Source organism: Ostrea edulis, chromosome 7 (genome assembly GCF_947568905.1).
Source record: "Ostrea edulis chromosome 7, xbOstEdul1.1, whole genome shotgun sequence".
NCBI lineage: Eukaryota > Metazoa > Mollusca > Bivalvia > Ostreida > Ostreidae > Ostrea > Ostrea edulis.
In genome coordinates this window covers 29,896,953-29,924,619 of record NC_079170.1, presented here as the reverse complement: position 1 = coordinate 29,924,619, position 27,667 = coordinate 29,896,953, and the positions used below count along the sequence as shown (strand labels likewise).

General features: G+C 34.6%; 2 protein-coding genes across 8 annotated transcripts; one reads left to right on the top strand and one right to left on the bottom strand.

Annotated features, from left to right (window-relative positions):
* The first annotated feature begins 1,488 nt into the window (after positions 1-1,488).
* Positions 1,489-12,277, top strand: LOC125654317 (uncharacterized). Of its 3 annotated transcripts, none has more exons than XM_056143939.1 (11): positions 1,489-2,519; positions 3,270-3,338; positions 5,469-5,580; positions 6,734-6,925; positions 7,911-8,206; positions 8,337-8,436; positions 8,657-10,573; positions 10,894-11,021; positions 11,419-11,487; positions 11,585-11,659; positions 11,853-12,277. In XM_056143939.1, exons 2-11 carry the CDS (start codon positions 3,315-3,317, stop codon positions 11,874-11,876), a joined length of 2,937 nt encoding a protein of 978 aa, XP_055999914.1. In that variant the 5' UTR covers positions 1,489-2,519; positions 3,270-3,314; the 3' UTR covers positions 11,877-12,277. The 3 variants fall into 3 exon arrangements, with proteins under 3 accessions (XP_055999914.1, XP_055999915.1, XP_048740189.2); XM_056143940.1 differs by having other exon boundaries at positions 1,847-1,869; XM_048884232.2 differs by lacking the exon at positions 1,489-2,519 and having other exon boundaries at positions 2,883-3,338.
* LOC125654318 (serine/threonine-protein kinase Nek4-like) lies at positions 12,144-26,487 on the bottom strand. Of its 5 annotated transcripts, XR_007362311.2 has the most exons (11): positions 25,982-26,486; positions 24,723-25,001; positions 23,979-24,082; positions 23,693-23,786; positions 22,840-22,947; positions 22,397-22,544; positions 19,933-20,001; positions 19,640-19,706; positions 14,953-15,049; positions 14,577-14,696; positions 14,287-14,425 (listed from the first exon to the last, which is right to left on the bottom strand). XR_007362311.2 is itself a non-coding variant. In XM_048884236.2 (10 exons), exons 1-10 carry the CDS (start codon positions 26,105-26,107, stop codon positions 14,264-14,266), a joined length of 1,254 nt encoding a protein of 417 aa, XP_048740193.1. In that variant the 5' UTR covers positions 26,108-26,484; the 3' UTR covers positions 12,144-14,263. The 5 variants fall into 5 exon arrangements, 2 of the variants coding, with proteins under 2 accessions (XP_048740193.1, XP_048740194.1); XM_048884236.2 differs by lacking the exon at positions 14,577-14,696 and having other exon boundaries at positions 12,144-14,425; positions 25,982-26,484; XR_007362312.2 differs by lacking the exon at positions 14,577-14,696 and having other exon boundaries at positions 14,363-14,425; positions 14,953-15,017; positions 25,982-26,487.
* Positions 26,488-27,667: the final 1,180 nt, after the last annotated feature.

Genomic DNA, 27,667 nt, shown 5'->3' with positions numbered 1-27,667 from the left:
ATTTCTTATAAACACACGACAGCGCCATCATTCGCGCGTACTCTTCCTTCACTTTATCGAGCTCTTTCTTTGTCTTGCATTTCTTTATTTTCTTCTGGGACTGCATTTCTTTAATTTCGGCGGAAAATATCCTCTTCTCTTTAGTGTTTCGGAAGTTCGTCTCCCAGATTGACTTTTTGCTCATAAGCAATGAACTGTTGTAGTTTTTCTCCCAATCACTCCAGCTTACCTTGGAGGAGTGTTCTCGCTTGGACACTGGGTATTTTGGAATAGTATACCGCGAGGTCTCGGAGTTGTATAGACCTCCACTTGGATTTTGAGAAATGTTTACCTCTGTTCCTCCAATGATGGGCATACAATCCTCTTCCGATTGCAGAGGTGTGTACATGACCACAACAACGAACGAGTTTTACTGAAATACATTTCGTTTACATAGAATGCCAGAAAATACGTGATTAATCGTAAAGTTGTGGGTTGTTTGGTTTTTTTACTTAATAAGGAAATGTTAAAGAAAGTCTCTGATTCTAATGACCTGTAATTATTTAGGATAGACAATACATGTATGAAAACACAGGTTGGAGAGTTATTAAATTTCTACTACTGTCGGCTTTGTTCGGGGGGTTTAAAGATAGTTTTTCTCGTGCCCCAACTCTCAGAGTATGCGTTTGAAAACGAACAGCAATATTTAGCTTTAAAATTTTTCGCTATCTTAAAATCAAGCAATGTCATTAAGAAGACAGTTCTTTAGTCAAACACGTAACTGCCATATTGTAAATTTTTAATTTGATTTGTCGGATGTAAATAAACAAAAATCCAACATGAAAAATTGTTCATTTGAAGATCCATCAAAGCACAATCAATATTACAATTTTTTCTAGCAAAATAAGTAAGTCATTCCCAGCAAAAAAAGTAATAATTTTTCTTCCTTTTGGTACATATGTTTACACTTGAAGGTCAGATACGGTTTTAAAAGTTTGTCAACTTTTGACTTGTATGTGTTGCACTTTAAGAATTTTTTAACGCCATTATTGAATATAAAGCATAGATCGAAACAATATGCAAAAAGAAAAAGAAAAGGCATTATTGACACCCGCTATGTCTTTCTTCTACAGTAAAATGAAATAAAATGATAAATAACATATTGGCTGAAAGAACGAAAATCCCTCGCAGCGTGAAAAGAACCCAGCTTTGATTTAGGGAGCACCTGTTGATCGAAATACACATCTGTTCAAAAGTCTATAGCAGTTCAATGTCGCGAAACATTTATGTTTTTTAATAAAAATTTGAAAAACCTTGGGATGGGAAATTTGTATAATCTTAGACGATGTTACGAATAGTTTCATATATGCATTTTACACATAGAAGATTTCAAAAATATAATTATTTACCTGCAATTTTGGGGGCTAATTGCAATTAAGATACCCGACATACAGGATGTAGAACAATAACTAGCTGCAATAATGTAGCCCTCTCTGATTTTTTTTTTTTTTTTTTTTTTTTTTTGAGAGAGAGAGGGCTACAACTCCTTAGGATCTCCGTAATGGTGCAAATGCGGGAGTGATTCACTCCCGCAACATTTGCGCTCATTCTAAACATTTCCTGACTTTCTTTACGTAAATAAAATGATATTCTATGTTTCTTAGTCAATATATAAATTTACAACCTGCAACTTTAGATTTGTGAGGCTCTATTCTACCGTTTTCAACAATTTCGATAAATTCCAATTTCTCGATTCATATTTGTGCGCCATGTTTGATGTACTGAAGTTTCAACTTCCGTTTGTCAAGTCATTTGCATATGCCATATAAGGTAGTATTTACATCAATGGACAAGTATGGAGGCGAAAGCTATTTCGTCGGTATTGAAAAGGTTTGAATTTAATATCAAGTTAAAAACCGAACAGCAGAGTGTAAATTTTTTCTGCAACAATATGATTTTCCTTTCTTTGTCGAAGTGGCTCGAGTAACTACATTTTCGCGCTGATTGTCAATGTTTAGGTTTTTTATTAGATCCACCTACGATCTCTCGCGATAACAAGCATGGCGGAGCAGACGAAGAATTTTGCATGCTGTACATTATATTTAATGAAAAACACCTTTATTAGACATGCCCGCGCACAAAGTTGGTACTCCTTTTTGTGTAAACAACATTTGGGACTAATACACAGTTTATTATCGGTTATTCATAAAATTATTTGGCACCATTACGGAGATCCTATGGAATTGTAGCCTTATCCCGAAAACGTCAGAATAAAAAAAATTGGATAGGGCTACATTATTGCAGCTAAACAATAACCCACAGCCTGAAGATTCGCTCTCATTACATCACAGGATTCGCACCTGTCGGATATCCGAAGGTGTTTTCAGATTTCGAGTAAAATTTTAGTAAAACCTTTTACAGTATGGCATTTCCTATGGGGAAAGGGAAATTTCCGTAGGAATTCAACAACAAAACAAAATGCAATACATATTATATGCAACTGGATGCAGGTGTCAGACTCAAGTCTCGATAAGATGCAGGTACTGTGTATATCTCCTTTCTAACCATATTTATTTTCATTATGCTAGAAAATAATTCTTGAAACCATTTGGAGATTTCCGGAACAAGAAAAATTACTTTTCTTTGTTTTCTTTAAAACAAAATCACAGGTAAAAATGTAAAGAGATAGACGGTATTCCTTTTGGATTTGTTTTTAAATTCTTTATTGCGAAAGACATAGTCCTTATACCATTATAACAAAATTGAACGTGCATAATAACAACAAAGCTGAAAATAAACGGCCAATTCTTACAAAGACATCTAGAAGATGTAGATACAATAGTATAATGATAGTAAAAAAGGAGAATGACGATACAAATTAGATATTATGGACTGTTCTTAGTTCTTAGTTCAAGAGCTTTACAAATAAATTTTCCTAAGTTACAAAGTTCTTTAATAGTTATATAAATTTGAACATGGAGGGTTTATTCCAGTAATACTTTTTCACTAACTTAGCTCTAATCTGACAATATACAGGACAGACTAACAAAATGTGGTATTCGTCATACATGTTTTACAAAACCTTTTCTCACGTGGTACATTTTCATCTCTGCCAGTTGCTATGGATAAATTATGTGATGATAACCTTATTTTGGAAATACCCTTTTTGTACAAATTAGGAATAGATTTTTCTAGGTAATATTGCTAACAAAAATTATCGACCAAATGTTTATAAATCGTGCACGTTGATTGATACTGCATATTCCCTAATAGAATAATTTGTTTTGCAGGACGTATTGACACAACCTTCGCTCCTAATATCCTGAGTTGATGGAATGAACCGTGTTTGTACCCACGGGGTATTGTGTTAGTTGTTACTAAGGCAATGCTACATTTCACTTACAGGTTTTCATTATATGATTCAGATCGATGTTTTCCTAAATTCCACGTAAAGCTAACATTTAATAGATTTGCTATCTTTGACGATATCCACGGTAGTGGTAAGAATACCCATTTGAATAGCGATTAAAGACTATTTCATTTATATAAAGTGATTAAATACATTTTTTTTAAAATACACATTTCAATAGAGATTTTAATTTTTTTGTCTACAATACACATTTGTATAGCTATTTAATATTTTATGTTGTTGGAATACACATTTCTATAGCGATTGAAGACTTTTTATGATTGAATACTACGAATAGCGATTAAAAACCTTCATTTGGTCGGAATTCAAATTCGTATAGTAATTTAAGATTATTTTTGTTGAAGTACACATTTATGTAGCGATTTAAGATTTTTTGTAGGCACTGGTATTTGTCAGATTTCATTTTTGTTGGGGTATACGTTTATATAGCGATTTAAGACTTTTTTTGTTGGAATTCACATTTTATCGATTTTTATTATTTCAACATAAATTCGAACCTGTAAATCTTCACATTAATACCCACTGTTATAGTATTTGTAAGAATTATACGAGTACCTTTATAGATTAAAGTCTGTAAGTTCGCGGGAATTACATCTGAAAGCGATCATTTTCAATTCGATCGGATCGGTAACGCTGTAGGACATGATCCTTGGAGATACCTGCTCTCGAAAGCAATGAAATACCATCATCGGAGCGTAAAGTTTAGAGCGTGATAATTTACATCTTGTTAATTATTAATCATATTAAATTGATTAAAACAAATACACGGCCATTAGTTACAATCAGTTGAGTTCTATCATGAGTAACAGTCATTGAGGGCTCGCATCAAGGTAAGTCATTTTGTTTCGTTTATAAAGTAGAAATTTTCATAATGTATTTCTCAAATGAGATATGATAATGTTACAAATTTAAGTATGAGATAGAAAAAACGTCTCTTGATTTTAGTTTCTTTTGTTTGAAACGTCTCTCTCTCTCTCTCTCTCTCTCTCTCTCTCTCTCTATATATATATATATATATATATATATATATAGAAAGATCTTAACACTTAAGGTATCCGATCCATAAAACCCCCATTTTTTCCATATATATATATATATATATACTAATGAAAAGGTGAAGATAACATGCAATGATCAATTTATTTCATAACTCCTATAAGTTGGGCTAACATGGACCTCTGGACACCAGAGGTGAGATCAGGTGCCTAGGAGGAGTAAGCAGCCCCTGTCGACCAGTCACATCCGCCGTGAGCTCTATATCTTGATAGGGTAAACGGAGTAGTCCGTAGTCAAAATCAGTGTGCCAAGAACGGCATAACTATCGGTATTAAACACGTCAAACAGCATGAAAAGGTGAAGATAACAGTGATCAATACTTTTGTCAAAGACCTTTATGACAATATCTACAGTTTCCCGTCGTTTACTAACTAAACGAAATTTTCAAACCCACTTTTTTCAAACCAATAACTTCTTGACCCCCATCTTCAAAAGTAAAAGGTTTTGTTTCACGTGCATTTAAAGATCTTAACACTTAAGGTATCCGATCCATAAAACCCCAATTTTTTCCCAATACTTAATTGATATGTAATACAAAACTTGGTATCAAATCAAAGACATACACGGTGATTCACCAAAAGAGTTTTCAAAATTGACATGACATATAAGAAATATCTGTTATAGAGATTAACATTAATCCCTGTGAGAAAAACACATTTCTGACATATAAAGTCAATTAGAATATAATTTCCAAAGAAAGCTCATGATGAAAAGATTCTTATTTCCATGGTCTTTCAAAATATTCTAAGAAAAGTAAAGGTCACCATACAAATTATGAATATATTTAATTTTTTCTACATTTCTACAAGGGGAGATAACTGACAAAAAATTTTTATTTACTATAAATAGATGTGACATCATCTACTCTCTCTGCCATCTTTATCTCGCTAAAATCGGGCATTTTGTTTTCACAAAAGATTTAGTGCTACAGATATGGACTTTTTGTGAAAATAAATGTTTTTATGGATCGGATACCTGAAATCACCACATGCAATGATTTCAGAGAGAATTAAAATCTTCCAACACAATGCACAGAAGGATCGGTAACTGTAACCATCTACTGTTCTTCGCCATGATGGTTTTGATGTCATCCTTATTGGACCATTCCATGGCAGGTATATCTTCACTTTCACTGATTGAAGAAAACTAAATTCCCCATGCAAGGTCACAAATAGCATATCTACATTTCACCTTGAACCTATTAATATATATACTAATAGTAATCATTTCAATGAAGATGCGACTCATCCCAAAACGTAGAAGCGATAGAGTTTGAGATTTTGTGTATTATTAGATACCTGTCTGTGTTTCATATTCAATAAGCATTTCAAAAATGATATCGTATAATAGTTTCCCACGACACATACAGATAATATTGTATAATATGTGATCTTTTAATAACTTGAATTGTTGATTTTGATAACAGTATCGGAACTCGATTGGACGAATAACTTTCATATACTTGTACGTAAGACTCTGTCTAAAGGCGCTTGGCGTTAAATTGATTCAATTAAGAAATGAATTTCAAATACCATGAGGGTATGAACTGCAACGTTACACGTCAGTATAACACATGAAGGGCATTTAGCTCTTCATGAAAAGCATGCCAGAGTGAAGCGTTGCGGTTCATACTCTTGTGTATTTTGCAAAATTTAAGCGTGTTTTTTTTATCTTTTAGTTACATTATACTTTCATTTCTTTTGGGATTCCCGACCATTAAAATAGACGTACTATATCTATCAAGATTCATACGCGCATTTTTCACAGATGTGTCACATTCCTGAGGAAATGACTATCATTTCAATGGGTGAAGATATCGAAGGAAAAAATATGTAAATGTAAATATTAAAATATCCCAAAGCCATAAGCCACGCTACATGGACAAGTATCATTGTTAGTGTAATTCCGGTAGAACCAGATATATCTCTGAAAATCCTTGAATTACGAAAAGTGAGAGTATAGGTGCTCCCTTGAAATGAATTATGATGAAAAACACATAATTCAATCCCAGCTGTATATGTTTTACAAAAGTACGATTAGGATAAAACAATTATAATTTAGCCAATCAATCTTTGCTTTCTACAGTTCCATGACCCTCAATTTCTCTTAACTGATATACAACCTGAACAATCTAAGTTTCTTCTTTCCGATTTAGGGCCAACAGCGGAACATGACGAGTGGTGTACACCATGTACTTGCATAAAATACTCAAAATTGCTGAACAGTTTTTAACAAAATATTTTGACAATTTGGGGCGTTCTTTTGTAGTCGATTGTGACTTTAGAAAGGACACCTGCGGTTGGAAAAGCATAGTAGAAAACATAAAAGCACAGGACTCGAGTCAGATATGCGGACGAGGAGGAAATATAACTAATTGTTTATCGGTCAACAGATTCAATACCCAGTTCACCTGGTCAAGAGAGAAGATCGACGATATTCCCTATGACCAAATCAAATCAGGTATTGATTACTAAGATCAACCAGGACAAAAATGTAAAGGCAATGCAACTTGAATATAGATCTGTAAAAAGGTCTTCACTTCTTCTTTATCAAACTCTTTCGTACTCTGTTTTTGTCCGTGTTGTTTTAAATGTTTAAGAAATAAATCCATCACTATAAATAGATGTGGATATGAATTGCGACATCTCACACCGGCCTACTTTTCATGAAGCGCATTAGTGCAATTCATACCCTCATTCATTTTCAAAAATGAAGTTTATTTCTTATATTTACATTCTCCTTTCATTTCTGTCGGAATTCAAATCTGTTAGAAAAGACGTACTGTGTTTATCTGTATTCATACGCGCATTGTTTACACCTGCAGCGCGTTCATGAGGAAATGGCTATCACTACAATTTGCAGAGATACCAAAGACAAAAGCAATCCAAATGTAAATGCATATATATATATATATATATATATATATATATATATATATATATATATAACTAAGCTCTTTGTAATGTATAAATTGAAATTTTCTTACCTTTGAGATGGTCTGAAATTCAATAAGTTAAAGAAAAATATATTAGATCTCGATCTCGATCTCGATCTCTCGATCTCTCTCTCTCTCTCTTAAACCGGTAGTATAAGACTGAAAAACAATGAAAGAAGGATTGATATATAAAATGATGAACAGTTTGATATTGAAATGATATCCACTTCCAAATTTGCGAGGTGACTTGGAATATGATGTATTGTATTTATGCATTATTCTGCATGCACTTTTTATGGTATCTATTTCAAATTAAAATTTCATCTTTACGTTAATAAATTAAACATATTCCCACCTGCTACTTTAGAAGTGTTAAAGAATTAAAACTGGGTCGTAAAAAGGGAGAAAGTAGTACTAGTAATTCGTGTGATAAAGCGATTTTAGAACGCACAGGTACTCTACAAACACAAGAAGCATTTCATCCTTAAACATCGAACTCATCATTTACAGGTTTTGGGAACCTACAAACCTTCGTGTATGGTTTTGTGGACAAAAAATACTTGCTTCCCGGCTTGAAAATTATTCATACATCCTCCATTGTGAGCGAAAGGCTGCCATTTAGCATGTATCCCAGAAGTCTTCGGTACAGTTACTTCCTGCTCGGAAACGCAGTTATCACAGTATCGCGTCTGTCAGGTATTTCAGCGTACAAGAGCGAAATCATTGCTGCTCACAAATCCTCTTCATCGGCACAGATGAATGTTACAGAAGGGTGCGTTGATCTGCCGTTTGAAGCCGATATCAAGGTATACTACGTAAAATAAAAAGCAAACAAAAAATAAATAAAATCATCAGAATTTGTAGTTTCTTCTGAAATAAACTAATAATCAAAACATGATGTTTTTAACATTATATCATTATCAATAATTTTTACAGATAGTCATTCGTGGAATATTTGAAAATAGTGGCCTGAAGGCTGTTTTGTTGTCAGAAGTATTTGTCACGGATGGACTCTGCCACGATGACTTAATTCATGGTAGGGTTCACGATCTTCTTCATGTAATGCTTTTAATCTTATTCTCTTAAAAATGAAGTTTGCAAACTTTAGTACTGTCAAAATATAACCAAATTTGATTTACATTTGTGTTGCAATGATTAAATGCTCCAAGCATGCAACGTAACTTCCACAGGAAATGACGTCGGGCTGTTGTCCATCTCTAAATCTAACCGCTAACAAAGCTTTACTTTATTTACAGAATCGCCACTGCAAAACGTATGTGCATTTCCAAAAGATGACTGCATGTCTTCGGGTATTTCAAATTCCAATTCCTCTTTGAACATATCTTTATGCTCTTTTTGTGAAGGGAAGAATTTCAGTGTGTCATATCCTGGATCTAGTTCCTCCTATTGCAGGGGAGATGATAATAGCTGTCAAATATGTGAGTGTTCTGATGTGAACAGTTACGTCTCCGTTGAAAATATCCAGTGTAATTACCTTCGCATAAACAGCAAAACAACATTGCATGATATTTATGTTGGACTTTTCGAAATACTTGTTTCTGATATATCAATCACGGGGGGGAAAAGTACGATGGCTTTCGGTTTCAATGACTCTCAAGCTAGCTCACTGATATTTTCCAAACGAGAAACATATCAATTTTTTAGAATATTTCAAGGTATCCTTATTTTGGTGCAGTCGCCTCTGGAGTGGTATATAATGGGCGAAATGAGAAATTTCTCGGCGTCTTTCAGTGCAACAATGGACTACTTTTACTTTGCAGATAACAATTTAAAGGACGCAACAGATATAGAAGTCGGGGTTTGGTTGTCTTTTATGTCTACTAATTTCAGCAATTGTAAGATTTCTAGTGCAGCTCGCATCAGACTTGATTCTAAAGTGGTGGATCTCAGTAGGAACAAAATCGAGTCTTATATCATTCATGACAATAATGAAGTTGTTTACATCCAAAACAATTTGCTCAATAAAGTTGTTGGAAACAATGCCCATATAAATCGAATTCCGTACTTTCGGCTATCCGTTTTGGATATGTCCATCAATAGAATCACATCGCTACAGCGGGAAGATTTCAGGTACTATATATTTTTGATATATCTAAATATTTCACAAAATCTCATCACGCAGATGGCCGAGGATACATTTACAGATCTTGAAATGCTAGTGTCACTAGATTTATCGGGAAACAAAATCGCCCATGTATACCGTGAACACTTCAGGTCACTGATTCAGCTGCAGTATCTGTACCTGCAAGAGAACGAAATTACTCGTGTATCTGCTGACGTCTTCCACGGGTTAGGAAATATGCGGTATCTTCAAGTCGAGTCGTTTTCAATTTGTTGTGTGAAGCCACAGTCCCTAAACAATATCAAATGCGTCGCTCCACTGAATGAAATTTCCTCTTGCGACTACCTGATTGCAGTTCCGGTTCTAAACGTTGCAATCTGGTACATGGCACTGTTGGCTCTTTTTGGAAACCTGAGCGTCTTGGTATATAACCTATTCTATTTCAGGAACAGGGCACCTGTCAGTTATTTTATTCTCACCGTAAACCTCAGTTGTGCAGATTTGCTAATGGGTGTATATCTGTACATCATCGCTATTGTCAACTTACAATATACGGGTAGTTACGGAGTAATGGACTACACGTGGAGACATAGTTGGCTTTGTACTCTAGCAGGTATCATAGCAACTGTTTCCAGTGAAGCCTCGGCCTTCATTGTACTTCTCATTACTGTGGACAGGTTTCTTGCCATCAGGTATTTCATTTCAGAGAAGCGCATCACAAAGAGAAGGCTTATCTTTCTTTGTGTTGGTGTATGGGTACTGTCTGTCTTGATTGCTATTGTCCCGGTATTGCCGTTCCCGGTGTCTTTTTTCGAGAGTTTCTATTCTCAGTCCGGGATCTGCATTTCTCTGCCCCTGTCTGTCATTAGAAAGGATGGCTGGCAATATTCGATGGCTATTTTTGTCGGACTGAATGCAATTCTATTTCTTGGAATTTTGATCGGACAAATCGCCATCTTTGTCGAGGCCTTTAAAGTTGGAGGAGAAGTTAGAACATCAAAGATTCAGGAGAGGGAGATTTCGCTGGCAAAAACTCTGATAGCCATAGTGATCACAGACATGCTCTGCTGGATTCCAGTCGGAATCATCGGTAACTTTTATTCATATACGATACAACTGGGGGGGGGGGGGTAATTCATTTATATATGGTGGGTCCGCCTACTTGTCCGAAGGTAGTGATTCTTCGGTAAGTGGATCAGTTCTAACCCCCTCCCCCCCCCCCCCTTCTATATATACTCTTATCTTAGAAGTTTGTTTTTGTACATTGAATAAAATCATTATCAATTCATGTATGTTGTTTTAAAATAAAATTGTAACCATGGTACTTTATTTCCCTGTAATCACTTAAGGATAAACTTCACGTATATTTTTTTTTCCTTATGAAGCTACTAGTATGCGGGTTACTTTCAGGTATGGTGACTTTCTTTGGGATTGATGTCTCCAATGAAGTGTATGCGTGGATCTCGGTCCTTGTACTGCCAGTTAACTCGGCCCTCAACCCCCTGCTGTACACGCTGACTGCAGTAGTCAGGCAGCGAGTAGGTTTTAAGTTACACTCCATTAATGACATCAGCTTTGATTTGATTTGATACCAGTGGGAATTAGGTTTACTATTCTCCATTACAATACTTATTTGCTTTCTACAAGGATGCGTGTATTTAAGTAGGCCTAATGCATTGTGTGTGGACCCTTGTAAATTGCTAAAACTGGAAGTTTTAAAATGGTGCCGTTTTAATCAACTGATTTCCCCCATATCTTAATTGTGTTTTTATGGAATTTTATACATTTGGAAATTAAAATCATGTGTTTACAAAGAAACGAAGCATAGTTTGATGCATAGGTTATTGAGTTTTCTCGGATTTCCACAGAAAATCGAGGTTTAATGTCAATTTATGTCATAACCTAATTACATGAATGTTTTAATTCCTGTTTCAGAAGCAATTTCACCTAAAACGACTGGCTCAAGAAAATATGTTTTTGCGAAAACAGCTGGATACAGCGAAGGTACGCTTTCTTTGTCTGAACACTATCAAAGACAGCTTTACCGTATAGTCATTATAGTACACTTAATTAACAGTAAGTAGCATGCAATGTTTTGTAGAGCTCATCATTGTCTTCGAAACATCACAGCGAAAAGGGCCATGAAATCCCTTCCAACAAAGAACATTCTCTAGTGGTAGGTTTTTTCCCCATTTGTAAATGTTTATGTAAATTCCAATTAAATTGCTGTCCTTGATATATTTTAAATTTTTGTTAGTAAATCATATGAAGTAACGTCAGATTTCAGTACAAAGTGATCAAAGATTGATAGCACTTTAAATCTATATCAAATCTACATTCATTGAATGTATTTCCATTATTCACACTAGGGATCTATCAAAAGAAAAGATTAGAGATATTCCGGATGTGAGTACAAAGCATGCTGGGACAACGATTCTTTATCTGTTAGATGTCGCTCTCAGCGGATCTGTGTAACCACATCTTCAGCTCATCGTATAAAACTTTTGTCTGGAGGATGATATTGTGTACAATACAAATGCATACTATATATCAAGAAGATTCCGAAGTTTTAAGTCCATAGAAAACCAAGCAGCAAATAAGAAACATGGCTTTATGTGTCTTGCCGAAAATGTATAATGACAGATGAAGAAAACATTGAATGGAATTGTAAATTTCGAAATAATTTATTGTACATATATATATACAATATTATGACAGTGGCAAAAACTGTGTTTGCAGACTTGTTAAAATCATAAAAGCAATCCTGATGTAGATTAAAAAGAGAGTGAATTCGTGGTAGAGGCTCGTATATGTGGACAATATCAGAGGCCCGTATATTTAGATGGAAGTATGTTGGGAAATAGAAGAGTCCCGTATATTTACATGGAAGTATGTGGGAAATAGTAGAGGCCCGTATATTTACATGGAAGTGTGTGAGGACAAAGTAGAGTGGAATCACAGAAGAATGTGGACACGTGCTCCAAAAAGCACCAATGTCCAAAGCATAATCAATCTTTGTATATGTTTGAATTACATTTTGTATGTCCTAAAATGAACCAGGATATGCTACATTGGAGGTCCAAATATGCGAAAAATCAAAGTACTGAAAGTACAAATAGAAACGTCTGCAAAAAATAAACGTAATACATTCTACTGTTTATGCAAATACCTTAGAGATAATTTCCTGATAAAGCCGGCGTGATGTCCCATGAAACATTTTATTAATGTTTTCTCAGTATTACACTTTTGATGTTTTATTGTTGTAATTTTCAATAGAAACACTGCAATGAACACGTGACATGGTGTATAAATGACATGCAAGAGCCTCCATCAATTGTTTTCCACTTTATGACATATACAGAATGTCATGGCAGACGTACACTCGGTAAATGAATGCAATGTATACGAACTTATTGTTGATGATTTACAAACCGTCGGTCTTGAATATATAAGGACCATTTTAATTTTGTATACATGTAGATACATGTACAGTTGTATTTGAAAATTGAGAAGGTTGGGATTGTGATGCAAACAATTTTCTAAATGAGAAAAAAAAATAATTTGTCCCAGTGTTATTTTCTTCATCGAGAAAAATTTCTTGGCGCTTTTCGTTTCTGGGTATTAATGAATAAGTAATCAATCAGGCTTGTTTCAGATTTTGCGATGGACAGATATTTTCCAGAGGAAAGAAGTGACCAAATTAAATGTTTTGGGGCAAATACAGTCCTCGCTATATATTCTTCAATGATGAGATTTGCAGGAAGTTACATGTACAGATACGTACAATAGTCTTAAAAGGATACAGTGATACAGTTATTGTTTGAACAATTAAATTGATCTACCCCTACATGACTCAAGACATTTGAATATGCTCCCTGAATATCCAATGGCTTTACGCTTGAGCGCGTTCGAATCCAGAAATAATTCGCTGTACATCTATACTATTCTATTTTTAAAATTGTTAGTTTTCTAAGCCACCTTTTTAATTAAAAAAAACAACTAAACAGTGATACCCTGATTGTATCCGATTCAGTACTTTCTCATACAAATGAGAGTTTACACATGAGTTTACACCCCTCACAATTTTCTTTAAGCTAGTATATAGTCCACCTTGACGACAATAACTGTAACTGTTAGCCTTTTTTATGTTTGTAGATACATATATATCATTGACTTCATGCATGCATTAATTAAGAATGAGGATTTATCTATACAGGTACAATAGCTAATGAAAAGGTGAAGATATCGAACACTTATCAATTTTATAACTCCTAAAAGGAATACAAAATTAAGGATATGATAAGCACGGACCCCTGGATATACAAGAGGTGTGATATCAGGTGCCTAGGAGGAGTAAGCATCACCTGTCGACCGGTCACACCCGACATGGGCCCTGCATCTCGGAATATCATGTTTTGTGGTTCTCGGGGAACCTAAGCTTGTAAACCATAATTAAGATATGACATCTCTAATATCAATAAGTTATACATATATATATATTCAGGGGTTAATGTTAGTGCTGTGTGTATAGAACTCAGCTTTGGATCGCCACCGATATTTTTCTTAAAACCAAATGGACTATACACATCTTTGGGAGTCAAGTTGATATTTATAAAGTCACCGTGATAAGAAGTATGGTTGAAAAAATGCAGTTTCCAATGGATGACAAAAAACACAAGTCAGTGGTCTGACTGAGATTCGCGTGCAGATTAACAACAAATAGGGTATTCAAATGCATCGCTCTAAATATACTTTTTGAATAAGTAGTAAAAATTTAGAGCTAGTTGTCCTTTGGGGTAATATTGAAGGTTCCGGTAAAAGAAAGGTCCAGATCCCGGGGTCCCTCGAACTCCCTAATGCCCCTTTCTAGGCAATCCATTGCATCCACCAGAGGAAAGAGTTTGGCACACGTAACGTCACCGACAAGTCGTATGAACTCCCTCTACAAAGATCAAAACCTGCTATACTTGTTCAGTTTCAGATGTTAGTTTAAAATATATCGGAACAACAAAACAAATTTCCAGGTGGCATTAATCTACGTATTGTTTTCAGTAAAACATGGAACACGCAAACAGAAATGATAAAGTACATACACATTTAGTTCAACACTTGAGTGTTTATACAGGGTATACACATGTAGACGATTTATTTCTTATCCCTGTGGGTAAATTCAATGAGTTGAATCCCAGTCAAATCTTCGTGTTTTCCAACCGCTTTATTTATTGAAGAAATAGTTGTAAATGTCAATTTTGCATGAAAGAATTTGCTAGAAATAAATTTTTGTCATTCGAAATCACAGAGACTACATCCTGCGAAAGATTTCAGTTCACATACAAATTTTGTCTGTATTTTAATTTTCATGACAACAGGGGAGAGGGTTGAATAAGAAATAAAAAATATTCAATTGCGAATCAGTTTGAAAGATGAGAGTGATTTTAGCAAAGGTAAAAATTAGATATGATATACTACCTTAATTTCTTTTTTCTCGACTCCTTTTCTTTGCATTTTCTTAATTTTCACGAGAATCTCAGGAGCTTGGTAATGGTCAAGATTTTTAATCAATGTCCTGGCATAAGAAAATGTTTAAGATATGAAGAGAAAACGAGAGAGAATATGTTTAAGAGGCTGTCTACGATAGAACCATGCAAAACCAAAAAATTATTATGGAAGGTGTTGTCAAATTTTCAGACCTTTTTATGATATTTCAAAAGTATTTTACTAGTTATATCATATGTTGTGGCAAAATCGATGAGTACCTCCCGAACTAACACCTAATGGGCCGTTCTATTTTTAGCACAATATACACATCAATTTCATGCAAAAATGGTGTATTTTCAGCTAGTCATTAAAATATCAAAAGCAGAATAATCACATATAATTTCAGTTCCGCATAGTCTATTCGAACGGTATCTTTGAATTGGTGAACATAACTTTAAAATTCATTCTCCAGATTTAAGTCGTATAGTGTTTGAACTAGTAAGTTTCTGTAACTTTCAAATTGAATGCTATTTTTAGTGAGTCATAAAACCCCAAGAAACGCTTAGAATAAATAGTTTCGTGGTTTAAAACACAGATTTATGCAGAAATTATCACTACTAAACGGGAATTTGGTTGCAAATAAATAGAAAGTCATTTATTTGGGGTATAAAATTCGGAAATTTTATCAAAAAATTATCTCCCTTTGTGGAACTCTCATGGGAAGAAGGTAGGGAAGAATGATTCATAAGGCAGATGACAACAACATGGAATGGGTGGAAAGTGATGGGAAATAAATTTATAGCCTTGGTGAAAATTACAAGGAAAGAGGGAGTCTATTTACATCAGGGTTGCAAGAAGTATACTTCAGCACACTTGAGATTTTTAAATGTCCATCAGAAATTGTGTGAATTCCAGAATCATTGTTCACTGCACTGCACAGCTGATGTGCATTAACTATGATCTAGACTTAAAAGACATCATCATGCCTATGCCAATCATGGACATTGACTTTGAATAAAGAACAACATGTTGTCACCCATTACATGATAAATCTAACTCATATGTGAAAGGGGGGGGGGGGTGACTCCAAAGCCGATAGATCTGCCACATTGCTCAAGCTGCCATTGATTCTGGTAAGTTATTTTTTTTTTTTTTTATCTTCCTGCACTAACAGATATTGAATTATGCATAAATACTCATGGATGAATTTTTTTTAATTTTACTTCTATTTGAAATTTTCAAGATATCAATTTCCTCAATGCACAATTTTCTAGATTAAAATACTGTTACAACATATTTAGGGAATATAATGAAATTTTAATATATGTGTTTTGTGTTTGCAGACAAGACAATAGATTGAGAAATACAAAAGTTGTGTCCAGATTAAGACAAATGTAAAGAAAGAGTTGAAAGGTACCATGCAAACAAATGTATGAATAAAATCCAATAGGAATATAAGTGACACCTTCTAGGTTAACAACTAACATATATAAGTTGATAGAGTTATGGATGGAAACTGAATTAAGTCAAACAAATAAAGTACAAATTCAAGTCCAGGATTTTTCTGGAGAATGTAAGAGCAAATTATATTGTAGTTTTAAACATTTTTTTTAACTTTTAAAGAAAATGATAATAGAAATGATTGAAGGGAGGAGGTGTGCATTAATATTAATGTAACTGTAGTTTCACTACTAGCTTGTTTTTTTTTTTTGTTTTTTTTTTTTTTCGGTTTTTGGTGTTTTTTTTTTTTTTTGTGTTTTTGTTGTTTTTTTTTTGTTTTTTTTTTTTTTTTATATAAACAGAAAATTTATTAAGCAGTGCATATTGGAATCAAGATAATTTTAAAAATCAATTTTGGAATAAAATCAAATGATATTAAATATTTATGTATGAGTCTGTGGAGATATTTGTGAGATCTGTGATTAATGAATTGAAAATCAGAAAGAAGTAAGATTTTATTAATGATTCTGTTATAAACATTGTATCATGTTTATTGCACACTTAAATTAAAATTAACTGTAAACACTCGTTACAGGTCATCTAACATTAGACAGAAAGTGACTTAGAACTAAAGAGTGCTTACATAAACAATAGTGCAAATTTCAGGTTGCTTGAATATAATAAGCGATCTCCCTTCTTATTTTTGAAAAAGTTGAATAGATTTAAAAGCTTGGAAGGGCTTGAAAACAGTACTCTAGTTGAAATATCATTTCCTACTTTCATGCTCAAAAACATAATTTTGGCAATTGCACTGATCCCCCCCCCCCCCCTGTATTTATTTTTTATTTGAAATAAATATGTAAGAATTGTCAAAACTAGGGTAATCCCTACCAATTTTGATAGGTATATACATGTATATCAATAATATATAAATGGTACATGTACATGCAAAGAAGTAAAAGTAAAAGAAAAAGAAAATTGTGTTTCCATCTAAAATCTATCATTAAAAAAGTCAATTTAAAAAAATGAAATAAAATACCTACCTACCTACACTATTTTTCAAGGGAGTGTAACCAGAACCACACATTATTTTATCTGGCCTCAGCCTGTATGTGCATTTATGCATTAACAGTTTTTATGACTTTTGGCAATGTGTCTGCAGCTATTGATTTGAAAATTTATACATATATTTATATCAATGGGTTACAGGTCAAGTTACTTTTTTGATAAAGGTTTTGACCTTGTGACCTTAAATTTGGAATTTGACCCAAATTTTAAAACTGGGTGAATGATAGGCTGTCATATTTCATATTGACAATCCTTGTAACAAGACCTTTCTTTTCGTATCAAAATGTTTTACTTTGTTTATTGTTCTTTGTTGCCATTAGTGTTTCACATCTTGTGTTACTTTCAGTTTTTTGCTTCAGGCAAGCCATGTTTAAGCAACTTAACCCCTTGGTTAGACAACCCACCCCTTGTTTAGACAACTTGACCCATGAAATATTGTTTTTATGTGAACACTAGAAAAAGAAACACCATCTATAAATCAATTAATTATCAAGTTTTTAATTTTATTAGATCACAAAGAGTATATCAGTGCATACTCATTTGAGATAGAAAATTCTCACAATGAAATGAAAATCTTTATCTCGATCTCTTAAATTCAAATCTAATGATTAAAAGAGGTGCATATGCACATTATTGTGCAATAAAAACAGTGAACAAATTGCAAGGAGGATTTTAATACCAAAGGATGAGCTGCTGAAATTGTAATTTATGGTTAAACGTGGCCATAAAACTTCTAAATATTATAAAAACTTTTCTGGTTATTTAACGTTCAAAACACGTGTGATGCTAATATGTCTGGGTTTTCTATATGACCGAGGGGTGGGGGTGGGGTGTGTCCTGACAAGAGGCAAACTTATGCAATAATAAGAATTGTTTTGTTATTTTGCAGATGTTTTCTGAAGTGAGACAGCCATACCCCTGCTTTCCAAGGAACCAAACAATTACTTTCCTTGTATTGACATGGTGAAAAATGGGGAGGTCCAGAAAATGACGAAGACCTCCAGAATGTCATCAGTGATATTGTTGCAATTGAATGTAGCCAATTATTATCCAATATAAATTATCTATGACTGAACTCATAAGTGGTTAAGGAAAACTGTTTTAATTTTTATTCTTGCAAAAAAGAATTGCAATGATTAAATCTGTATGTTTATAATGAATGTGTCTTTCATGAATTTTTGGCATTACCTGACTTACAGTGGAATATCACCCCCACCCCCATCCTTTATGGCTTTACTTACAATAAAACTACATATGCAGAGTGAATTTAAAACATGAGAAATATATCATATGTTGTAATTGCCTGCTGAATTTGATAGACAGCAAAAACGCTTTGAATACACAATTCTTGTTTATGACTACAATAAATGTACCATTTATTGGTGTAAAGTAATGGTGAAAGATTTTATCAAAATAACCCCTCTCCCTCCAATATTGGGTCAAAGTACAACAAACAATAATTTTCACCCTTCATTAATGCTCATGCATGACATGTGCAATGATATTATTACGTTATCTGAAGATTTTAACTTTACACAATCGACATTATTACCCCACCCCCTTTTTTTTCTTGCATAAACACCCCCCCCCCCCCCATCCCCACCCCCATTATACCACTATATTTCATTTGCAACCAAATTGCCTTTAACATGTATTAGAAATTGATAGGTTTTACACATGCATCAAATATGATGTCTATTGAAGCGTTTCTTGGGCAACTATACCCGTTTCAGTACAAATAGGTGAAATTAGGTAAAATTTCAGCATTTCCCTCATTTTAAAACTTTGATATTTTATTGCACTGTGTATTAAATTTTGATTGTTTATGTGTTATTAATTCATATTTGTCTCTGCAATATCATGAAATAAGTATCATTAAATTGCAAAACATGGGTTTTACATTAAACCAAAAAGAAGAGTACATTGTCTGATTTTCTAAAATAGATCTAAATATAGAAATGGGAAAAACCAAGTGTCTCTCGTTTCCATGGTTACCGATCAAGTGGAATGAAAATAATTATTTTTACGTTCAAGTTATGTTATCTAAAGCATATATACCAAGTTTCATGAAATTCCGACACATGTCCATCAATAGCCATTTGCATGGTTCTATCGTAGACAGCCTCTTAAAATATCATCGGAAGTTGAAAATATTACAAAACTATCTCACTTTTGAAGTCTTTCAGACTCCTTCTCCCAGAATTTCCTGTTACTCTTTTTCGTTTTTTCGTCCATGCCTAAATTCAATCCAAAAGACGGTAATACATCGCCACCATGTTTATGATCACAAATTGTATTTCATTAAATTGAAAATATTAACTCAATTACTGTAAGATTTTTTTATATATACATTACATGACAGCGCATAGGGAATATTCCAAATGAGGAATATCAATACTAGAAGCCATGATAAGATGAGAGGAATGAATACAGTGGATGATATTCTCTTGAATAACTAATTACCTGGGTAAACATATTTGTTTGAATCCACTGAGGGACTTCTTTCAATTCTCTGGCCACCGGGGTCATATTCTATAGAAGAAAGCGTGCAGACAGCATGCAGTAAATACAAAATTGCATTGTGATTGGTCGAAACGTTATGCTCGATTCTATAGAGGAAAACGTGAAGAAAGAATGCATTATTTAATTATCACAAAGTGATATAGTACAGAGGAAAACGTACAAAAAAGAGGCAAAATGTACATTATCACATTGCGGTAGGTTGAAACGTTGGGTCAGTCTATAAAAGAAAGCGTGCATGCAGAGAGAATCATTCAGACCCACCGACAGACCGATAGATAACAGTAATATACATGTGTAACTGTAGCGGTGAGATAACAGTAATATACATGTGTAACTGTAGCAGTGAGATAACAGTAATAGACATGTGTAACTGTAGCAGTGAGATAACAGTAATATACATGTGTAACTAGCAGTGAGATAATAGTAATATACATGTGTAACTGTAGCAGTGAGATAACAGTAATATACATGTGTAACTGTAGCAGTGAGATAACAGTAATATACATGTGTAACTGTAGCAGTGAGATAACAGTAATATACATGTGTAACTAGCAGTGAGATAATAGTAATATACATGTGTAACTGTAGCAGTGAGATAACAGTAATATACATGTGTAACTGTAGCAGTGAGATAACAGTAGTAGACATGTGTAACTGTAGCAGTGAGATAACAGTAATATACATGTGTAACTGTAGCGGTGAGATAACAGTAATATACATGTGTAACTGTAGCAGTGAGATAACAGTAATATACATGTGTAACTGTAGCAGTGAGATAACAGTAGTAGACATGTGTAACTGTAGCAGTGAGATAACAGTAATAGACATGTGTAACTGTAGCAGTGAGATAACAGTAATATACATGTGTAACTGTAGCAGTGAGATAACAGTAATATACATGTGTAACTGTAGCAGTGAGATAACAGTAATATACATGTGTAACTGTAGCAGTGAGATAAAGTAATATACATGTGTAACTGTAGCAGTGAGATAACAGTAATATACATGTGTAACTGTAGCAGTGAGATAACAGTAATATACATGTGTAACTGTAGCAGTGAGATAACAGTAATATACATGTGTAACTGTAGCGGTGAGATAACAGTAATAGACATGTGTAACTGTAGCGGTGAGATAACAGTAATAGACATGTGTAACTGTAGCAGTGAGATAACAGTAATATACATGTGTAACTGTAGCAGTGAGATAACAGTAATAGACATGTGTAACTGTAGCAGTGAGATAACAGTAATATACATGTGTAACTGTAGCAGTGAGATAACAGTAATAGACATGTGTAACTGTAGCAGTGAGATAACAGTAATATACATGTGTAACTGTAGCAGTGAGATAACAGTAATAGACATGTGTAACTGTAGCAGTGAGATAACAGTAATATACACGTGTAACTGTAGCAGTGAGATAACAGTAATAGACATGTGTAACTGTAGCAGTGAGATAAAGTAATATACATGTGTAACTGTAGCAGTGAGATAACAGTAATAGACATGTGTAACTGTAGCAGTGACATAAAGTAATATACATGTGTAACTGTAGCAGTGAGATAACAGTAATATACATGTGTAACTGTAGCAGTGAGATAACAGTAATATACATGTGTAACTGTAGCAGTGAGATAACAGTAATATACATGTGTAACTGTAGCAGTGAGATAACAGTAATAGACATGTGTAACTGTAGCAGTGAGATAACAGTAATATACACGTGTAACTGTAGCAGTGAGATAACAGTAATATACATGTGTAACTGTAGCAGTGAGATAACAGTAATATACATGTGTAACTGTAGCAGTGAGATAACAGTAATATACATGTGTAACTGTAGCAGTGAGATAACAGTAATATACATGTGTAACTGTAGCGGTGAGATAACAGTAATATACATGTGTAACTGTAGCAGTGAGATAACAGTAATATACATGTGTAACTGTAGCAGTGAGATAACAGTAATATACATGTGTAACTGTAGCGGTGAGATAACAGTAATAGACGTGTGTAACTGTAGCAGTGAGGGGAACACTCTGGTTGTTACTATAGGCGTCGGAATCAAGTTCAAATGGGGGGGGGGGGGGGGGGGCTGAAATCAGTGACAAGCAAAATATTAATAGACTAACAAAAGGGTGGAGAGTGGTTAAGGAGGTGGCTGAAATCAGTGACAAGCGAATTAAGGAAAAGAAAATTATATCAATATTGATGGTAATAATAATGATAAATGCTTTATTTGGGAAAGGTACAAAAAAGTGAACTCTGTCCCCTGGACCCTTGTCCTCAGTTCCGACACCTAAGATTTCTGTATACATAATTTTGCTAAATATTTTCTTCCAAATTTTGAAGGCATGTTAATATTATTCGACAAACACCTATAAAAACTTTGAAAGCATTACTTCTTGTCCTGGGTTTGTATGTGTGTGGTTCTTGCAGAAACTTGAGGATCTGTTTGATGGTTGGACGATCAGCGCTTATTTTGGACATCATCTGTTTGATCATGTTCTGTATGTCGTCATTGTACGAGATAGAGGGGCTCTCCGGAAGCTACATCGAAAATAAACAGCTTCGTTATTATTCGTCACTCACATCCTCTTTATACCTGGACATTTTTGTCCATTTCGCCCTCATCTTTAAGTGGAAAAATTAGATGTACTAATAACCCTTCAGTAGTTACAGAGTTTGGGGCGAATTTAAAACGGGAGGAAATCGTTTTTCAATGTGCCTTGGCGAAAATTACACGAAGCGAAAACAAATCCGGAATACGGGACTTTATACAGTCTTTACCAAAATCATATCCATACTCCTTTAAAGTATAAAATGATAACGCATTCACATATACCTTTCCTCTGCATACAGCTTCTTTTAAAGTCTCCATGGTATCAAAATAAAATGCATAACTTCCAGTCGCCATTTCGTAACACGTGCATCCTAGGCTCCAAATGTCTGTCTGTACAAAGAGATGACATGATTTTATTTTATTTCCAGGCCACAGGACCACCCCGATATAGTATAGTACAAATATCATGCAGTGGTGGACAGGACAACCATTACCACGAATGAAATGAAATTGAATGATTGATTGATTGATTTGATTGATTGATTGATTGATTGATGTTTTCCGCCACACTCAACAATTTTTCAGTTATCTGGTGGTGCCCAGTTTTTATTGGTGGAAGAGAGAACCTAGATACAATGTACCTGGGAAGAGACCACCGACTTTCCGAAAGTGAAATGAAATTGATACAAATATAACTGATCGGTAATAGATAGTTAAATAATATTGTGGCTTACGGTATCATGTTATGTCATGAAAGGTGAATATAATGAACAGTGATCAATCTCAAAACTCCTATAAGCAATATAAAATAGAGAGTTGGGCAAACACGGACACCTGGACACACCAGAGGTGGGATCAGGTGCCTAGGAGGAGTAAGCATCCCCTGTCGACCGGTCACATCCGCCGTGAGCCCTATATCCTGATCAGGTAAACGGAGTTATTCGTAATCAAAATCAGTATACCAAGAACGACTTAACAATCGGTCAAAAACAGTTCATACTGCATTTGACCCAATGATAGGTTGTATTGGCAAACTAGATCGTTATAACGACCATAGAATTTGCGAAATGCTTACTTTAAACGAGACATGCAATTTATATAATCCCTAATAAGGTGTTAAGATTTGTAGCTGTACTTTTTCGTCATATGGCTTTTCCTCGAGAATCTCGGGGCTGAGATAATATGGCGTTCCCACCAGCACGGATTTCTTTGAGCTAATATCAGTAAGCCTATACACAGCATGAAAGAGAAAGGAAAAAAAATAGCATTAAGAAACATTCAAAGAAATCTGATAAGTAATCTAGCCCACATGCATTTCTTTATCATGGCTTTAAAAACAAAATTTCGTAAAACTCGGGTGTTCGGTATAAAAGAGTTAACAGTGAAGGTGTTGTACTGTAAAATATGTACTTATCCCTTACCTTGCTACCCCGAAGTCTCCAATTTTGATAACTTTTTTATCGTCCGTGTACAGCATGTTTTTGGTCTTCAGATCACGGTGTATAATGCTACTGTCATGAAGAAACTGTTAGGAAATAAATCAGATCAGGTGTATAATGCTACTGTCATGAAGAAACTGTTAGGAAATAAATCAGATCACGGTGTATAATGCTAGTGTCATGAAGAAACTGTTAGGAATAAAACAGATCACGGTGTATAATGCTAGTGTCATGAAGAAACTGTTAGGAATAAAACAGATCACGGTGTATAATGCTAGTGTCATGAAGAAACTGTTAGGAATAAAACAGATCACGGTGTATAATGCTAGTGTCATGAAGAAACTGTTAGGAATAAAACAGATCACGGTGTATAATGCTACTGTCATGAAGAAACTGTTAGGAATAAAATAGATCACGGTGTGTAATGCTAAGTATGAAGAAACTTTTAGGAAATAAAACAATTTCCCCCAACAACAGCACCAAAAACAAATCAATCTCTCACTTTATGCAACATGCATATCAGTGTTAACTGCTAAGACGATATACGAAAACCCCAAAGCATTTTCGTTTATCTGTTTATTTATCTATCTATTTATTTATTCATGCAGTTTAACATACCTACTAGAACAAGCATCATGTCACCGTGTATATTTCTCATTGAACTCTTGTTTCAGATACGTGCACTATCTTTGACAATTTACTCCATTTCAGTGACGCGTGACTTACCTCTACTCCTTTGGAGATCTGTGTCAGGGTGAGGAGGAACTCCTTCTCGCCCATGACTTTGCTGTCTCTTTTGAGATCCCGTATGTGTTGGTACAGAGTTCCCCCGCTGCAGTACTCCATCACTAAGCACGCCGTCTTGTCCACCACTACATGGTATTTGTACTGTACTATATTGGGGTGGTTCAGTGGCTTTAGAATGTCGATTTCTCTTTTAACAAGTTCTCTGTGTCGGTCTGTGGCATTATCTAGGCTTAAAATTTTAGCAGCGTAGATTTCATTCTTCAAGAGAACATAAAAATACGATATGTATTTGTATTTAGTATCTAGACCCAAAGCCAGGATTTTCAGCGGGGGTTGGGGGCTACTTGGTATTATGACCGAGGGTGCGAGCCTGTCTGAGAATCCTAACATGCAGTTCTATTTGAACAAAATCCTGCATTCTGACAATTGTAAACATATCTATCTAATCATGTTAGTCTTATCTTATTCTTCATGATGAATTGTTAATTTTTCTTATATAACAGAATAGGGGCCTCCGTGGCCGAGTGGTTAGAGCATCGCGCTCAAAATCACACGGCCTCTCACCTCTGGTCGGTGAGGGTTCGAATTCCGCTCGCGCCGTTAAGTGAGAAAGTTTCTCAGTTTACTTTCGGAAGGTCGGTGGTCTCTTCTCAGGTACATTGTATCTGGGTTCTCTCTTCCATGCACCAATAAAAACTGGGCGCCACCAGATAACTGAAAAATTGTTGAGTGTGGCGGAAAACACCAATCATCAATCAATTAATCATATAAAATAGAATAACATTTCAAAAGATTTCAACGGGTTATGAAGTGGAGCAGCCATGTGATCAAATCCTCCAATTAAAGTCTTACAATTGCAATTAATCATAAAATGCTATACTAGCCGAACACCATAACGACGCGGTGACCCAGAAATAGGGTTCTGTAAGTTGTCTTTCAATATTGCTCCAATTGATGTAATGGTAATCGGTTCGAAGTGAAATTATTGAAGACTGTAACCGACAATGCCCTTTGTCTATATCTAGTAAATTACAAAGTATTCCTGCTGAATTTATGCCGACAATTAAAACCTATAATTTACTGAATAATAAATTCGCAACATACCATTTATAATAAATTGACGATTCATGACCTTGATGACGTTCAAACCTATAAAGGTCAACGGTGTATTGTGACCTGAATGTCCTACTTCCTCACCATAAAATGATAATAGAAATGATATACTAGCATGTACTAACCCTATATCCGGTCTTCCCAGCCTCTGTATCCTTCAGCCGTGCCGTGTACACATACCCAAAGCTTCCCTTGTCCACATACTGAACAAGGACGCAGTCTCCGAGCTCTCTTCCCTCTAGGTTAGCCATGATTTCCTCAGTTCATTACAGGGGTTCGTCATCGTGATCAAATGATACACCCAAAATTCCACTAATGGAGTAATTTTACTTCGAATCAGTATTGAAATATCGGCAATCTTCCTCTTTCGTTTTCAAAACATGCTACTTGTAAAGATCTATACCCTTCAAAATTTAAAGTCCATGTTCGATCAATCGATTAGTTGAATTTGCATATCCCTTTAAGCCCGATAACGTTGTGGTATGTTAATTGAATCACACTGGTACAATGTATGTGCCAACGGTGCAACACGCCAATTTAGGCGGTGTTCATACAAACCGAACACTGAAATATAGGTCGTTTTTATCAAATCAAAAACTTGAAATCTAACTGGTGTTCATTAACAGAAATCCAACTGGCGTTAATTAACAGAAATCTAACTGGTGTTCACTAACAGAAATCCAACTGGCGTTAATTAACAGAAATCCAACTGGCGTTAATTAACAGAAATCTAACTGGTGTTCACTAACAGAAATCCAACTGGCGTTCATTAACAGAAATCCAACTGATGTTCATTGACAGAAATCTAACTGGCGTTCACTAACAGAAATCCAACTGGCGTTAATTAACAGAAATCTAACTGGTGTTCATTAACAGAAATCCAACTGGTGTTCATTAACAGAAATCTAACTGGCGTTAATTAACAGAAATCTAACTGGTGTTCATTAACAGAAATCTAACTGGTGTTCATTAACAGATATCCAACTGGTGTTCATTAAAAGAAATCCAGCTGGTGTTCCTTTGCTCAGTTAATTACATATACTAAACTCCAATTGGAAAAATGTAGCTTCCGTGATAGTCATGTGATACCATTAAAAAGTTGGAAGGTGAAAAGGTTTCTATAATTTAAAGTACTGGGTATTTACGGCGCAAGGGACAAGTATATGAAGCTTGGTCGGATTCAAGAATATCCAAAATTCCTTCCAGAAGTGTTGCTTTGCCGGGAATGACTGAAGTTACATTAACCCAAGATACGTCGTGGATATTTTCTGTATGTGCATACATCTCATTACCTCGCTGCATGTGCAGGGGTTACCATACAGTAAAACGATATGAATTTCACATGATTTCTTCCCATTTCTATCCCATCGAAGAAAGACAAGTGTACAGTAAATGGCACATAAGAGGTTATAAAGGGCGTTTTATTTTAAGATGTTTGTTTTTGACATTGACTAGCAAACATGCTAGGAGTTGATTTGAACGTATTTATTGTACATGTATATAATATATACAAAATATCAGAAACAAGTTCATACATTACAACTTACGAGTTTTTGCTAGATGTAGAACCTCACTTCATTAAGGTAGAGAGCTGTGACATGCTTTGTTTTGTAACATGAATGAATAGAGGAAGGTCAGCGATATATCAATAGGTCTTTTAAAATTTCACATCTATTCAGGGTAGCTTATTCGATATATGGGTTAACTTATATAATCTATAGATTATAAGTTGGAATCTCACAAAATTTGAATTTTTTTAATATAACAATAAAATGTACATTTGCAAGAATTTATGCAAAATTTATTACATC